Genomic DNA, 14900 nt, shown 5'->3' on the forward strand with positions numbered 1-14900 from the left:
TAATAGCAGCCTTGAAAATGCACCCAAAGGACCATAACTTACTGCAAAAAATATAGCTTTGCTTTAATTAATTTCCTTTTCTTTAATAGTTATTCTCCAAACCTTGTTGACCAAGTCGCCTGCTCGCTGGCTTTTCTCCATCCCTGTGCGCAATGCCGGTGGCTCCGTGTGAGCTGCCGTTTCTCCCTGTTGCTAGCAAGACTTGGGGGGGAAAGAAAATCACAGCCTGCTCGCTAGCTCTGTGCAAAAGAGTTTTTCCAGTGCAATCGTGTCCTGAGGAAAAAGTGAAAAATAAGGAAAGGGTGGAAATGAGTCTGAGGCTGCAGGCATTGGCAGTTGGATGCATCAGAGTCCAGTGTGTTCTGCTCGTTTTTGGGATGTGGGTTCAGTCTGCTGGCAGAGACCTGCTTGGCCCCAGCCCTGCTTCTCACTCCCCAGCCTTCAGGATTCCCTTCGGTGCTTCTTCTGTTCGTGGTATTCTGTTATTTTCTGCTGGAAATAGGCTGTAAGAGGAGGGCATTGCGTGAACGTGGGTATCTGGCTCATTCGTTCCTGGTCAAGGTTTGCACCCAGCAAGATCCACCCGGGAAGGAGAAAGGACCCATGGAACCCGAATGGACCCTCACCACAGTCAGGAGCAGAGATGCTCCAGTGCCTGCTGACCTGAGCAGCCTCCAGGACTGAGGAGCTGCTGTTTCAAGATGAGAGAGAGACAGATCCACTTACCTTCCTGGGGGATCCTGCTCTTCTCTGCTTCCTCAATAAATAGGGAGAACATGTTGGTCTTGACAAACTTCTTCACAAACCTGCGGTTGGTCTTGGAGGCGAGGGCTTTGCAGAAGGCCCGTTCCTGGAAGGCACCCCGGCCGTTCCTGCCCCACTTGATGTGTGCGGCGTAGTGGCCAACGGTACGGACAAAGAACTGCACGAAGGCCTCGGAGACAAGTGCGTTCACCTGCTCGGATGCTGGAAGAGGACATTTTGTTACAAATTAGGACCAAACACAGGCATTTTTTAAGAAAGCCACTTTGCTGAGTGTTCTGGCTATTGTCCTTACTCTGCATGTTGTTGTTGCTGTGGTGCCGGCTGAGGGACATCAACACCTCATTCTGCAGCTTGATGGGCAAGATCTCCTCTTCATCACCCACCTGCAAGGCAAAACGGGTGTTGAAGCCCTGTGGGAACTTGGTGGAGAAATTCCTTGGTGGGAACTTCCCCCTGGATGGGTGACATCAAGATTGCCCTGATGCCACGGTGTGAAAACCACTAACAATGGAGAAGGATATAGGAAAGGGACCCTTCCTAGGGACATCTAGACTAGGCAAAGCCATGTGGGGACCTACCGCCTGGAGAATCTTCCCTTCACACAGGTCAACCAGTAGAGCCTAAAAGAAAACAGCCAGCATTAGCCCTGCTGAGGCTATTGGGTTGAGACATGCAAGGAGCGCCAAGCTGCATCATCAGGGTCCAGCCAGAGCCTTCAACCCTGGAGCCAGCAGGAATCTTATGGCAATGGATTCGCTAGTGGCTCTTTCCGCACCATCCCCACCATGGTGTGATACCTCTTCCATTGGCTGATCCAGGACCCGCTCCAGGTGACGCATCTGAATGCCCACCATGAAGGGCGTGGGGCAGCAGACAGTGTCGAGCAGGCAGTCGGGCACTACGGGGATGTAGGTGTGAGCCCAGGTGAAAGGGTAGAGGAGCGCGGCCACGGCGTGGATGCACTGGGACAGGACGCTGTGGGACAAGGCAGCATCGCGGGGAAGCCCTTAACTGAGGAGGCTTCTCTTTCCGTAATTTTTTGGTCCTTCTCCTCTAAGTCATGTCGCGACTCACCTGAGCTCCTCTGCCAGGAAAATGAGCCGCCGCTCCAGGACGGCAGAGGCGAAGATGTGCAGGATGAGCTGGGGACTGAGCCGCTGCAGCAGCGCCTGGAACTCCACGTGCTCCAGGTGGGCGTCCACGGGCCGCGTGAGCTCGATGAGCTGCGAGGGCAGAGTGGGACCCTCACGCACCCACTGGGGGCCAGTGAGGAGCCGCCCTGCGATATTGCCCGGACCAGCCGCCCGGCGTTGCCCAAAATCTACCCCGAGAGCTTGCAGCATGATTAGTGAGGCCCTGCTGCAAGAGATGAACCTGGTCTTGGCCTGCCTGGGCATTCTCCTGAAAAAAGGGATGTGCAGAGCAGAGGCTGTAGGAAAGAAAGCAGGGATCTGCACTGTGCGATTTATCGTGTGTGTTTTTTTAACCCAAAATGCCTCTTTTCTCCAATTGCTAGCGAGTTGCTGCTGAGAGATGAGCAGGTACGTGCCAGCATCCGAGCGGTGCCCGAGAGCAATGGTGGAAAAAGTCCCTCAGGAAAGAGCAGGAGGGATAAGGGCAAGACTGGGGCTAGGAAATTTCTTCCAGTTCTCCCCACTGCTGCTCCAAGATAGTGGCCAGCAAAGGGTTAAGAGTCCTGACCTCTCTCCTGGAACTTCTCCGGGTGGGAATTTCCCCTCCTCCCCACCCTGCCCTTGCAGTCAAGCAGCATCATCCCAGCTGCCCGGGGAGCGTATCCGGCCCCCATCTTGCAGGATGCTTCGCTCCCGCCGCTCGTGCTCCGCAGCGCTCGCCTTCCCCTCAGCTTCCCTGCATCTCCAGTGTCTCGCTGCTGCCCAGTGCTCCCGCACCCTGCTGTGCAGCTCTTTCAAAGAAAGGCCCCTTTACTCACCCTCCTTCTCCCGTGCTGCCGGGGCTTTGAGCAACAGGCAGAGCCCCTTGCGCAAGCCTTCCTGCATGGAGAAATCGTTTGCAGTTTGAGAGCCAGCTGGCAAGAACCGGCTCCAAAGAAGGGTCCACGGTCCTGGCCCTGAGCTTCATCTGCCCTCATGGGAGCCCGCTGCCAGAGCAGGTCCCCCCTCTACTTTTTCCCACCCTGGCTAGAGAAAGGAAAAGCAAGGAAAAGCAAAGGGAAAAGTGAGGAAAAGCAAAGGGAAACATCTGCAGCCTGGCGTGGCACCTGGCTAGGAGGGCAGTGTGTGGGCGTGATGAGTCCCACGGGCACTGTGCCTTCCTCAGAGCTGCTTTTCCCGGCAGCAGGCTCACTGGATGCTTGCAGGTGGCCACTGCAAATCCTGGGTGCTGAGCTGGAGCCAGCAGGTGCCCTGGCCACGCTCAGCACCCAGGTGCGAAGAAGAAGCTGAGTGGAGGCAAGAGCGGTGCCAGAGCCAGCAGCAGCGGGTGAAAGATGGGGCTGCTCGTAGTAGGGCTTTCTGCAGCATGGAGAGAGGTCTCAGGACCTTCTGGAACACAGCACAAGTGCTTGAGGCCAAAGCAGTGGCCACCCTGGGAAAGCGTGGCATGTCCCTCCCTGGTCTGGCTGGTAGCACTGCTGGGTCCCATCCTCATCCTCACTGCTTGCCAACCTCTTGCCATCCCAGGCAGGAGGTGGCACCTGTGTCCTCTGGGCCAAAAGGTCCAAGCTGCCCAACCCACCACCCAAAGCTACATAAACACCCAAGGATGAAAGCCAGGGTTGAAAACCAGGGTTGAAAGCTCTCTGTAAACACCAAGGGTGCTGCAGACACCAAAGATGCTTCTGGAGATGGCCCTGGCCATCCTTGCTGGAGCAGCCCAGGAGCCACTGCAACACACTGAGTCCCCAAACTCCCACCAACCTCTGTGCCAGACTCAGGAATGAAGCTTTTAATGGTGACGGTTTTCCCCGGGGCCGGGAAGGGCGATTCTCGGAGGCCCTGCATGAAGGGGTAGATGACGGCCATGGAGATCTGCCGCCTCTTCTCCACCTCATCTAAAATCTGCAGGAGGCAAAAAGGGCCTGTTAAACCCCAGCAAGCACCAGGCACGGTGGTCCTTGTGGCTCCTTGGACCACCAGTGTGATGGATGAAGGAGCCACCGTGTCCCTACCTTGGAGAAGAGCCCGAAGCAGCCCAGGCAGCTGATGATGCAGAAGACCTCGGGGAGGCGGGTGCCGCGGCCGGCTGGCTGGAGGAGGGAAGAAGGGAAAAGGGCTTTTAGCCTCTCCACAGCACATGTGACAGCCCTGCTGTGAGTTCCCAGCCACAGAGGCAGTCCCAAGTCCCCCAGCTTCTTCTGGGGGGGGTTCATGGGTCATGGGTCCCACCTGCAGTCTCAGGAAATTTATGGGAAAACAACTGGGGAGTAGAGCAAGCCCTGCTTCATGAGGACACAGACAGCTCTGACATCGCGATGGGGAAAAGAAAAGACACCCATCACATGCCAGGGAATTTTCAGAGCTAGGACTCAGGCCAAGGATGCCGTCAGTGCCGTGAAATCATTGGATGCCCAGGTCCCAGATAAAACAATTTAGATGCACAAGCTATTAGTCATTTTGATGCAAAGCCCATTGGCAGATCCCCATCTTTTCTCCCCCAGACACACGTCCTCCAAGGCCTCCTGCCCTGCTCGCCACCATCCCCTGGGCTGATCCTGCCTCCTACTGAAATGGGGACCAGTGGGATAAGCTCCTGGGAGATTGTTTTCCTTTCCAGCTGGATTCTCCTGCGATCCTTCCTCTAGTTTTCCTCCTGCACCCCCCTTACACTGTCTTGGCCCCATACTGCTAATTTTGGGTCACTCCTGGGCTATGCAAATACTGCAAATATTGCTTTCCTTCATCCAGCATCAGGCCATGCTTTTGACTTGGGAGAAGGGACCATGTCCCCTGCACGGGGACAGGGAACCCAAGGGCAGGACCCTCACCAGCAGCCGCCTGCAGTATCCGATCTTCCGGCTGCCATCCACATTGGTCAGGACGAAAGAGAAGGTTTCACTGCAAGGGGAGAAGGGGTCTGGTTTTAGGGTGCTGCTGGGAGAAGGGGAATCCCAGGGGCAGCCCCGTCCATCCTGGAAAGTGACAGCCGAGTTGAGGCGCCCGCAGCAAGGCCGGTACCTGGGGAACTCCGTGACGGGCGCCCAGTTGTTGCCGTCGGGGAAGCAGAAGAGGGGAATGGCTTTCAGGAGACGTTCCTCCTCCTCCTTCTGGCCTTTGAGCAAGTTCTCACGCTGGAATGGAGCGATGACCTGGGTCAGGGTGGCAGAAGGTCCCCTGCACCCCGGGGCACGTCTGGTGGCCCAAAGCCACCCCTGACTCAAACAGAAGCAGCGGGTGGCTGCACAGCCCTGGGCAAATACCCCCGAAAGTCCAAATTCCTGGTGGCTTCATCTCATGGATAACACAGCCAAGCAGAATTCCTGCAATGGACCTCTCCAGGAACGGGGTCGCTCTTTGGGGCATCATGAGACCACAGAAAACCAAGGGGAGGAGTTTTTCTCTTGGGGTTGGTGGCCCTGAGCTGGGACAGCAGGGAGGAACCATCAGAGTGATCCCAGCCCAGGGCTGAGTTTGGATGTCCAGCTCCAGGCCATAGGGGTAATTTTCTGTTCCCCTTCTCCCTGGCTCTAGGAATGGGGAAGAAGCAACCTCCCTGTTTCCTCTTAACCTCAGAAGACCCATGTCCCGATCTCCAGTAAGCCGAAAAGAGTCTTGCGGCTCCTGCAAACATCTCCATGGCTTGTGGACAACTCTGTACACCTCCCATGCCAAGATACCTTGGGGAACTGGTAGGAGATCTTGGGTTCGTAGCGGCCATCTGGCGTCTTCTTCAGCGACACCACCACAAGGTACTCAAAGAAGAACTGGCCGGCTGAGTAGAGAGCAGAGCTGCGATCCCCAGCCTTCTCTGGGGACCCCCGCGAGGGTTTGTTTTCGGCAGCTGGGGACTCTTCTTTTCCTTCTGTAGCCAAAAGAAAAGAGACCCATGGCCTGGGTGGCATCAGACACCTCTGAGCCTTTCGTTACCCCAACCGAGTGAAGGTGCATGGGATCCCTGAGAGCAGCTGCTCTCTGGAGAAGCCACTGGAGTTGTGGGAATGGCTTTTGAATTGCTAAATGCATTTTCTCAGGTCAAAACACTAGTGATCAAAGAGCCCAGGTCTTGCTCCGACGCCTCCAGAGGCTCCAGTGAAAGGAATCCAAACCCTGCCAAATGCCCTCAGCCCTGGGAACTGCTGCTTGCAAATCAGGGACTCAGAAGGCTTCCCAAAGCTGCAGCTCCCAAAGCAATGCTATTCCCTGAGACCACATGGTATTTCTTGTTCTGCCGGTTGGGGAGAGCAGCTGGGACACCTCAGCTGCCACAACCCGAGAAACGAGGAAGCCGAATACAAAGAGCAGCCATCGGGCATCTCTGAAGACCGCATGGAGACCGCAGCTAGGTGGGACCTGACCTGTGGCTGGGCCTCACTGCAGCCCTTTCCTCTCCCAGCAGCTGCCTGTGACTTTCTTCATCTGCAGTTCCCAGTCCTGAGCAGGTCCCAGGCTCAGGCTCTCATTATGGCTGGGAGCTGCAATGGGAAGGTTGGAGGTCCTAGGAATGGTGGCATTCTCTAGCTACAAGAGTGATATGCTCCCTACGGCATTCCATCCCAGGCGGGAGCTCCCTTCCCGAGGAACAGAGCCGCATTTCCCAGCTGCATTTCCCAGTGCTTTCCCAATCCAAGGGCCGTGCATGGAGCCGCCCACAACACTGTTTTGCTCCGAGGCCGCTCCACCTCAGTAGGCAAAGCCGATCCTCTCAGCAAGGCAAAACTCCTCCTGGAGAGCCGCCTTGGCTCCCCTCATTCGTGGATCTGCTTCGCGGGCACATCCTGGTTCCTGCATTCCTGGCATGACGGGGACATGTGGGGCCACGCAACACCCTGTGGCGTTGCACTGGGCGAAGTTGGCACCAGCACTCAGTGTTCTGTGCCCACAGGTTTCCCTGTCTTATCGCACCACGAGGCTGTGGCTGCTGTGGATTTTCACCTCTCTCTCCTGCCGCAGGCGGCTGACAAGGGCAAAGGTGCTGCAGCGTCCGCCTGTGCCATCAGCTTCTCAGGCGTGGGGACCTGTTTCATGGTGTGGGGCAGAGCCCCTGCCTAGAGGCTCCACGTGGCATCACGGTCTCCAGCCCCACACGGTTGTTTGCAGTGGGCAGGAAACGACTCGAAAACTGGGCCAGTTGTTGTGAGGTGTTTGGGTTAGAAAGTCCCAAAATGCCCTTTCACTGAAATGATCCATTTCCGCCCTGTCCTTGCCATGGCTATGCTCCCTGGGGACACAGCGCCCTCCTGGTTGCCAGCTCAGGCTGGATGATGGCAAGTCCTGCTGGGCACGTGGTGGCCCACGGGCTCTGCCGCCAATCTGGAGTGTCCTGCAGGGCCTTTAGGGATGTGCAGAGAAGGAGCTGCTGCCCCAGGGCATAGGGCAAATCCCCCCTGGGGGCTGGGATATGTTCCCAGGGATGGGGAGCATCCCCAGGAGATGGGATCCCACCCTAGGAGGGAGTGTGCTCATTTGGGACAGGGGAGGTTCCTAAGGAGTGGGTGCACCCGCAGGGGGCCAGGTGCTGCCCCAGGGCAGGGGGACCCCACTCATGCTCAGGAGTGGGGGTGAGGGGAACCAGCTGCTGGCTGGGGAACGCGGACCGCCCCGTCCGCACTCACCGCCGGTGCTACCGGTGCCGCTGCCGGCGACGTGCGCGGGTTGCGCTGCCCGGGGAAGTCCCCGCTCCGCCCGCAGGAGCCCGACGGCACCGGCACCTACAGCGGCGAATGGCACCGGTACCGGCGCCCGCCGCGCCCGGCACTCACCTCTGCGACCGGAGCGCCGCAGGCTCCGTCGGAAGAAGTCGCCGATGGAGGTGGCCATGGCGGCCCCGGTGCGGCCCCAGTGCGGCGGGGAGGGCTCGGCCCGGGCCGGCTTCCGCCCGCCGCGCTTTCGCTTTGCCGGGGGAGGCGGGACGGGACGGGACGGGACGGGGCGGAGAGGAGAGCGGAGGAGAGCGGCGGGGCCGGCCCGCACCTGCCCTGCGCTGCGCGCAGCGGCGGCACCGGCGGCACCGGCGACAGGGGGGAGCCGGGAACACCAGGCACGGGGCCCTCGGGAGCACCGGGTGGGTGAAGTCGGGAGCACATCTGGCTAGAGGGGTCCCGGGAGCACCGGGCATAGGGAAGCAGGGAACATCTAGGTATAGGAATACCGGGAGCACCAGGCACAGGGAAGGAGGGAACATCTGGGCACAGGGGGAGCTGGGAGCATCAGGCACAGAGGAGCAGGGAATGTCTGGGTGTTGGAGTCCTGGGATCATCTGGCACTGGGACACTGGGAACATCTGAGCATGCGGGTCCCGGGAGAACTGTCAATAGAGGAACAGGCAGCACTGGGCACAGGGGAGCAGGAAGCACATGTGGATAAGGGCATCCCAGGAGCATCGGTCACGGGGGAGAATGGAACATTTGGCTAGAGCCCAGGGACACTGTCAAAGGGCTAAGGGAACGACCAAGATGTCCTTCATTATAGTGCTGCGCTTCCATTTTCACTGATATTCCAGGCTCCTGGGCTGAAAACGCAGCCGTGAAAACTCCTCTGGGCAATGCCAACCTAGGCAGGACCTTCACCCATGCTGGTGTTGCTCTATGGAGTGCAGGTTTAGTCCTTGTTGGGTGACTCGGAAGTGCCTCAGCTGCTGCTGGGGCTCCTGCAGGTACCATTGCCCTCCTTGCTGGCTATGGGGAGAGAGGACAGGTGACTTTAAGAGCAGCGATGTCTTAAAAAAAAAAAAATCCTTCCTCTGACCCCTGATGTTTTCCCTGTTCCTTCTAGACTCTGCCTATGAGTGAGGAGGATTTTAAATGTGATGAGCTGTGTGCAGTCCTCAGCCTCAGTGCCAGCATGTGGCTGTTTCCTTCAAGTGGGACAGACGCGGATGAGATACCCTAGGTCAGGTGGCCTCGTGTTAAGCTTGCAGTGCCTCCTGTCAGCTCCTGCAAATGCAGCCAAACTGGAGGATCGCGGGGGCGTTCCTGGGCAGTTACTGTTTTGGAGGGCAGCAGGACCTGGGAGAAGAGCATTTGTACGGTCCGGGTAGTGTTGCACAGAGGAGAAAATTCACACTGGAACAAAGTGAAGACAAAAAATGAAAGTTTTCTCCCTTGATCTTGGAGAACCCCCCCTAAATTCCTGGAAACTGCAGACTCGAACCTGCTCCTGTGCCTTCTGCCTGCCGTGCCGGCCACAAATGCTCCTGGTTCCTGGTGAAACAATGTCACTTTGTGCCCAGGGAACCATCCAGCCAAACCTTGTGCGGCCACAGAAAGAAAAGAAAAAGAGTTTGAACTTCTGGCTGTTTCCACTGAAAGCTCCTTTCTGCGGGAACATAGACACCCACGGTGACAACAAATGGGCGCTTTGTGGCCTCTGTGGGGTTTCTGGTGGCTGCAGATGCAAAATCGGCTGCCCAGCTGCTTTGTCACTGTGGCAAAAGTCGTTCTGTTTCCCACAGCCTAGCCCAGAAAGTTTACTATCTATCTATCTATCTATCTATCTATCTATCTATCTATCTATCTATCTATCTATTTATTTATTCTGTTTGCCTTTCAGCCCCAGTGCTGATAAAGAGGCTGGAATGTGCCTTCCTCAAATGCTGGGTTTTCCCATGTATTCCTGCTATAAATATCGTACTGCTGGGAAGCACCATGACTGTCTGGACCCTGGTTGTGCCAGGGCTGCTCACCCAGCTCTTCCTCGCTGGAGAAGGCCGGAGTTCCACTGGGACCCCAAGGGCCTCCTTTTCCGCACCAGGATGTTTCTCCCACTGGATGGCAGCATTAGAGCAAATAAACCTCTCTGGAGAGGCTGGTGGGGATCTTGGAGCCCAGCTGGGTCCTGCTGGAGAGGGGACCTTCCTCTAGGGTGACTCCTCCTTGCCCAGTTATCCTGCTCTGAGGGAGCTGAGGCCATAGGGGTTCCATTCACTTGTGTTTATACTGGTTCTATCGCCAGCTTTTTGCTCTCTGTGTTCACTTTCCAACAATTGGATCAGGCTCCCAAGACCGAGGTGCCACATGACATCCTCCACCTGCCCCTCTCCTGCCTGACAGCCTTGGGTACTCTGGGACCAGTGAAATTGGGACTTCTTAGCAAGGGGCATCTCCAAACCCCAATAGCCCCCACTCCGACGCGCAGGATACAGACAGCTCAGTATCCAAGTCATAGATCCTGGGGACTGAAGGTTGTTGCTTAAAAAAGAGTCATTTTTTTAGTTTTAGGAACCATTTCCGGGGCTTGTTAGTGATTTCAGTATATTACTGCATTGTGCTGCTAAATTAAGAATACCAGGGTGATATCAAATATGGTAAAAGCCAAATTTTTGATTAAAACTTGCACTCTGCAAGCGCTGGAAGGACCTGCTTGGTGAATGCTGGCCCTGGACACCATCAGGAGGTGCAAAGAGGTCTCAGCTAACGTGGGCTGCGCTGGCACCGCTGCGCACGGAGGGGCACCATTAGATGGAAAGGGTCAAGCTTCACGGCCCAGGCTCAGGTGTAACATGGGATCTGCCCTGAGCCCTCCTGCCCTGTGCCAGTGACTTGTTTGGAGTTAAAAACTCTCTGAAGGTTAAATCCCATTCAGGCTGACCCTTGTGAACTTCAGGGGTCCTGTGCAAAGCGTGCGGCTATTTCCAGACTGGATGTACCCAGTCTTGCCCCGCCAGGTGTTTGCTGCTCCTTTGCTCAGTTCAAATTGCACTTCCCCCTTCTTTGCCCTTCAGTGAGGTCCGTGGTGGGAATTAACCCTCAGCTGAGCCCGGGGAACTTGTGACACACGTGGATGGAGGCAATTGGATCTGACCTCCTTGGTGCCCCTAGGTAAGGATCACATGAGTCCCTGCTCTGAAGCTTTGTGACTGAGCTGAGCTGTGCCCAGCACCGGGGATGCTGGGGAAGGTGGGGACTGGGGCTGAGCTCAGGGGTGACAGTGGGTCCTGCAGTGCCAGCGGTCAGTGCCACAGCCTAAGTGACTTGTCCCATCCCTGGGTGTAGGTCAGGATGAGCTGCAGGGTGATGCCAGAGCAGGCCAGAGTGGCTGGCAGGGATCTTCGCCTTCAAAAGTAAAAGGAGGAAACCAGGGATTTTCCAAGCGGGGCTGAACAATCCAGGAAGGGGAGGGCAGTGGCAGTGGAGGCAGCATCTGTGTCTGTGGGGAAGGGAAACCGGAGGGGAGTCCCAGCTCTTCCACCCTTCAAAGAGGGCACCACACAGGTGTCCCCCATCCCAGTGTGGGGCAGTGAGCCCATGGCCTGGCCATATCTCCCTCCAGGATGGAGAAGCGTTTGCAGCGCAGCGTCACCCCTGTGGGCATGGGGACAGCAAGAGCCTCCTTCCCCACCCCAGGTTTGCAGGGCTGCAAAGCCCGGACCTGAGCTTCCCTGCAGGGAGCCCTGTAAATTTTGCTAATCTCAAAATATTGTTGGGATCCGGAGCAGGGATTTACGGTGTGTTTTGCCACAGCAAGTACTTTCTGAAAGGCCATGCTAAGTTTACATTGGAGCTGCTGGGATCAGATGACAGTGCTGGTTGCTCCCTCCATCCCTGCTGTGCTGGGCTGAGAGAGGACATTGGCTTCCCTGCGAGGAAGATGTGACCACAGTTGCGAGCAGCAGAAAAAAAGGAGCCCTGAGGGTGTTTTGCATTTGTGACTGGGTAGGATGCAGGGCATGACCTGCCTTGCAGGAGGCTGTGACTTCGGATGGGGCCCTGGTATTTCCCTTTTCAAGACATGCCACAGGCCGGCCGTGTCCGCCTCCCTTGGGATTTGCAGGCTGTGACGTGAAGTTGGCTTCTCACCTCCCAGGCTGGGTGAGAGCCCAGCGTGTTGCTTTGCCTTCCTGGCAGGTTGTGGCCCTGCAGGATCGCTGGCGGAGTTTGGCAGGTGCCGGGGAGGAATGAACCCTCCATCAGGATCCTGGGGCATTTGCAGCCTGCGGAAAGGGTTGGATCCCTCCGTGCATTGGGTGTGTTGTGGAGAAGGCGGTGTGGATGGCCAGTCCGTCTTGGGGATGGCATCGTCACCAATCCTGGCCCTATATTTTGAAGGTTTCACATCAGCCTGAGGTGAGAAAAGCCTCTTTTTGGTGTCCCCATGATGCTCTCTTGTGGCAGCAGGGAAGCATGCATCTGTGACACGCTCTGGCACACCGTAACTGTGGGATTTCCTGGTTAACCAGGACATGGAGCAAGTCACAAGTATTTGGGATAAGGACCTGTCCCCCCACTTCTGACCTGGAATGCAAGGAAAGCCCTGGTTGATGAGGCTGAGCAGGAATTGCCTTCCCTCCTGCATCCAAAGGATAGTGATAGGGGTGAGATTGGGAGGCCAATCTGCTCCCAGCCACCACCAGTCACTGTCCCACTCCCAAAACACCTCAGATCCCCCTTGCGCAGGCTGGGCACTACCAAAGGCAGTGGAGTCAAGCTGATCCAGCATCTCTGGAGCAGGACACTTGTTTTTTGTGCATGCTTCTCACTGTGTGAACACCATCACAAGATTGCAGCATGGCCTCAGACCCCTTGATGGCCCAGACTTCCCTCCAGCCTTTCCAAATCCCACTCCATTCTGGCCAAAGAGGTCACTAGCTGCTCCAGCTGAGCTGCATCTGGGATGAAACATGGTGGGTGCTTAGCAGGTGCTTTGCATTGGGACATTAGGGGCAGACAGAGGAGGTTGGAAGGCAAAAAAGAAGGAAGAGATGGAAAGAGAGGAGGTTTGAATGAGCCAGGAGGCAGGTGAGGGAGAAAGTGAAATCCTTTCAGGAAAGGGAAGAAACTGGGGATGTGAGAAAACTGTGGAGGAGAGGTGGAGATGCCAGCGCATGGTGCTGCCTCTCCAAGAGGGCCTGGAGAACTCTGAATGTAGTTTGAGAAGGTTCTTGATGGATGTATTGCTGGGAAGATAAGGAGGCAGTAAAAGTCAGATGAGATTGGCAGCATGTGCCTGCCCGCTGGCCTGAGTAGAGGTGACCCCCAGCAGGCTGAGGACAGCACAGTTGGCAGGAGCTCAGCACTTGACAGCTGTCTGCTCATCCTAGGCAAACTCAAGTTGGCAGTTCCAGAGAGCAGGATTGGAAAAAATTCCAGAGGCAGAGCAGTGCCCAGAGTTTGACATTGCTTGTTGAGGCGTAGGAAGTGACTGACGTGGTGCCGAGGTGTGTGAGCGGTTCTACTGTCCCGTCACATCCTGTCCCAGCTGATCCCCGTCCCTGATTTAGGTGGGGTGCTGTTGACCTTGCTCTGCAGTGATGATGTGTGGTAGCCCTGTGGACAGTATTACAGGGCCTGTTCTGGTTGGGGACATGGGTGGTGCTGCTTGGGTGGCCCCCCTTAGAGCCATATCCTCTGGTGCTGAGCTCCCTGACTCTGCTTCTGATGATATGGTGGGCAAAACCAGGGCAACTGTGTAGGCTTCCCTAGTTGTCCCTCCCCACCAGCTCAGGGGAGAGTTTTCCCATTATAGTCCCAAAAATAACAGTCCAAAGAGGCTGATGTTCAGATAGGGCTTGGTATTTGCAACTGTGAGCCTGAAGGTAGCAACGTCTTTCCACCTTTGTTCCAGGGAGAGAATGTAAAGAGGATGGGGCCAAACTCTTCTTGGTGATGGCCAGTGACAGGACAAGGGGTAATGGGTACAAGTTGAAACACAGGAAGTTCTATCTCTATGTGAAGAAGAACTTCTTTACTGTGAGGGTAACAGAGCACTGGAACAGGCTGCCCAGAGAGGCTGTGGATCTTCAAAACCCTCTGGATGCCATCCCGTGTCACATGCTCTGGATGTCCCCGCTGGAGCAGTGTGGTTGGACTAGATGATCTGTAGAGGTCCCTTCCAGCCTCAACCATTCTGTGATTCAGCTCCAAGTTCCCATATGTTATGCCTCATGAGCTGGTCCTGGTCATCAACATGGGAACACCTGATGATGGGTGAGCCCAAGGCTTGCTCTGACTGCTGAATTATTGATGCCAAGCACACCCTGAACCAGTGTGTTTCCCCATGCAAGGAGGATGACTTGGAGCACCCACTGTCCTTTGCCTGCCTGTGCTGGTCGTGCTGCAGGAACAGTCTTGGGCACCTAGCACAGCTGCCCAGCGGTACCTTGGAGAGATCTTGAATTGCATCAAAGACTTCTCCTTGTTGCCTGGATGTGTTTCCTAGACCAGATAAGGAGAACTTAAGGAAATGCTAGTTTAAAGTTATTATCCCAGAGCAGCAGTGCTAATGCGTGCTGCTTCAGGGGAGGGACTGAGATGTGAAGAAGGGAGCCCCAAGACACCTTGCCTGCCATTGTTGCTTCCCAGTGAAGCAAACATCTGCTTACCGTGGGCAAGGAAGCTTCCCTACATCCCAGCCTGACTGCCCCAGCCACTGGACTCAGAGTTTTGTGAATATCATAGTGACATGGAGCCTGGAAAAACTTCTGCTTGTAGCAGAGGGCAGTATGGCAAAGCAGGTGGTGCTGAGCCTGCCCCAGCCTCGTGCCCGCAGCCCTGTTTAGCCACTCTGCGCTTTCCTCTTGAGATTGTAGAATGCAGAAGCCAACCCCATCACGTGGTTTTGAATATGTTCCTGTGGAGGGAAGGGGTGGTAGCAGGGAGCCCGAGTACTCCTGGGTGTCCCCCTCCTCCTGACAGTTTATGAGTGATTTCTGCTTGTCGACACCAGCAATTCAATCTCTTGAAGCTGGAGTCTGTCCTCAACCCCAGTAAAGCACCAAGCACATTACTTTGCCAGGGTCCTGGCAGTGGAACACTGGTGGTAGCCGTCCAAGTCATAGCATTGCCTTTTTTGTGTGAAATACTTCATTTTACAGCCTGTTCGTCCATTCATTCCTCTGCAAAACAGGAACCTCACAGGAACGAAGTGTTTCTTGTATATATCAAAACCATTTGGTATATACCACTGTTGGAAAAAAACCTAGAAGACCAGACATCTCAAGCAGTACTTTAATGTTCAGCCCCTCAGCTGCCCATGCAAATGACTAGTACAGCTCATGGGATGTAT

General features: G+C 55.9%; 1 protein-coding gene across 1 annotated transcript; it reads right to left on the reverse strand.

The window, feature by feature from the left end:
* Positions 1–99: 99 nt before the first annotated feature.
* Positions 100–7718, reverse strand: DENND2D (DENN domain containing 2D). The gene is made up of 12 exons (XM_088539817.1): positions 7661–7718; positions 5579–5763; positions 4920–5032; positions 4730–4799; positions 3914–3991; positions 3663–3803; positions 1840–1988; positions 1563–1740; positions 1344–1385; positions 1058–1148; positions 727–966; positions 100–503 (listed from the first exon to the last, which is right to left on the reverse strand). Exons 1-12 carry the CDS (start codon positions 7716–7718, stop codon positions 442–444), a joined length of 1407 nt encoding a protein of 468 aa, XP_088395943.1. The 3' UTR covers positions 100–441.
* Between the last annotated feature and the right edge of the window lie 7182 nt (positions 7719–14900).

The sequence above is a fragment of the Tinamus guttatus genome, unplaced genomic scaffold (genome assembly GCF_059628265.1).
Source record: "Tinamus guttatus ecotype Peru unplaced genomic scaffold, ASM5962826v1 Tinamus_guttatus_pri_ptg000049l, whole genome shotgun sequence".
Classification (NCBI taxonomy): Eukaryota; Metazoa; Chordata; class Aves; order Tinamiformes; family Tinamidae; genus Tinamus; species Tinamus guttatus.

Excerpts from the sequence above, each read along its gene's own strand:
- DENND2D (XM_088539817.1), bottom strand. The coding sequence starts at position 7,718 with ATGGCCACCTCCATCGGCGACTTCTTCCGACGGAGCCTGCGGCGCTCC. Across the intron at positions 4,800-4,919 it reads CCCGTCACGGAGTTCCCCAG|TGAAACCTTCTCTTTCGTCC; the intron begins GTACCGGCCTTG and ends CTCCCCTTGCAG. Across the intron at positions 3,804-3,913 it reads GCTTCGGGCTCTTCTCCAAG|ATTTTAGATGAGGTGGAGAA; the intron begins GTAGGGACACGG and ends TGCCTCCTGCAG.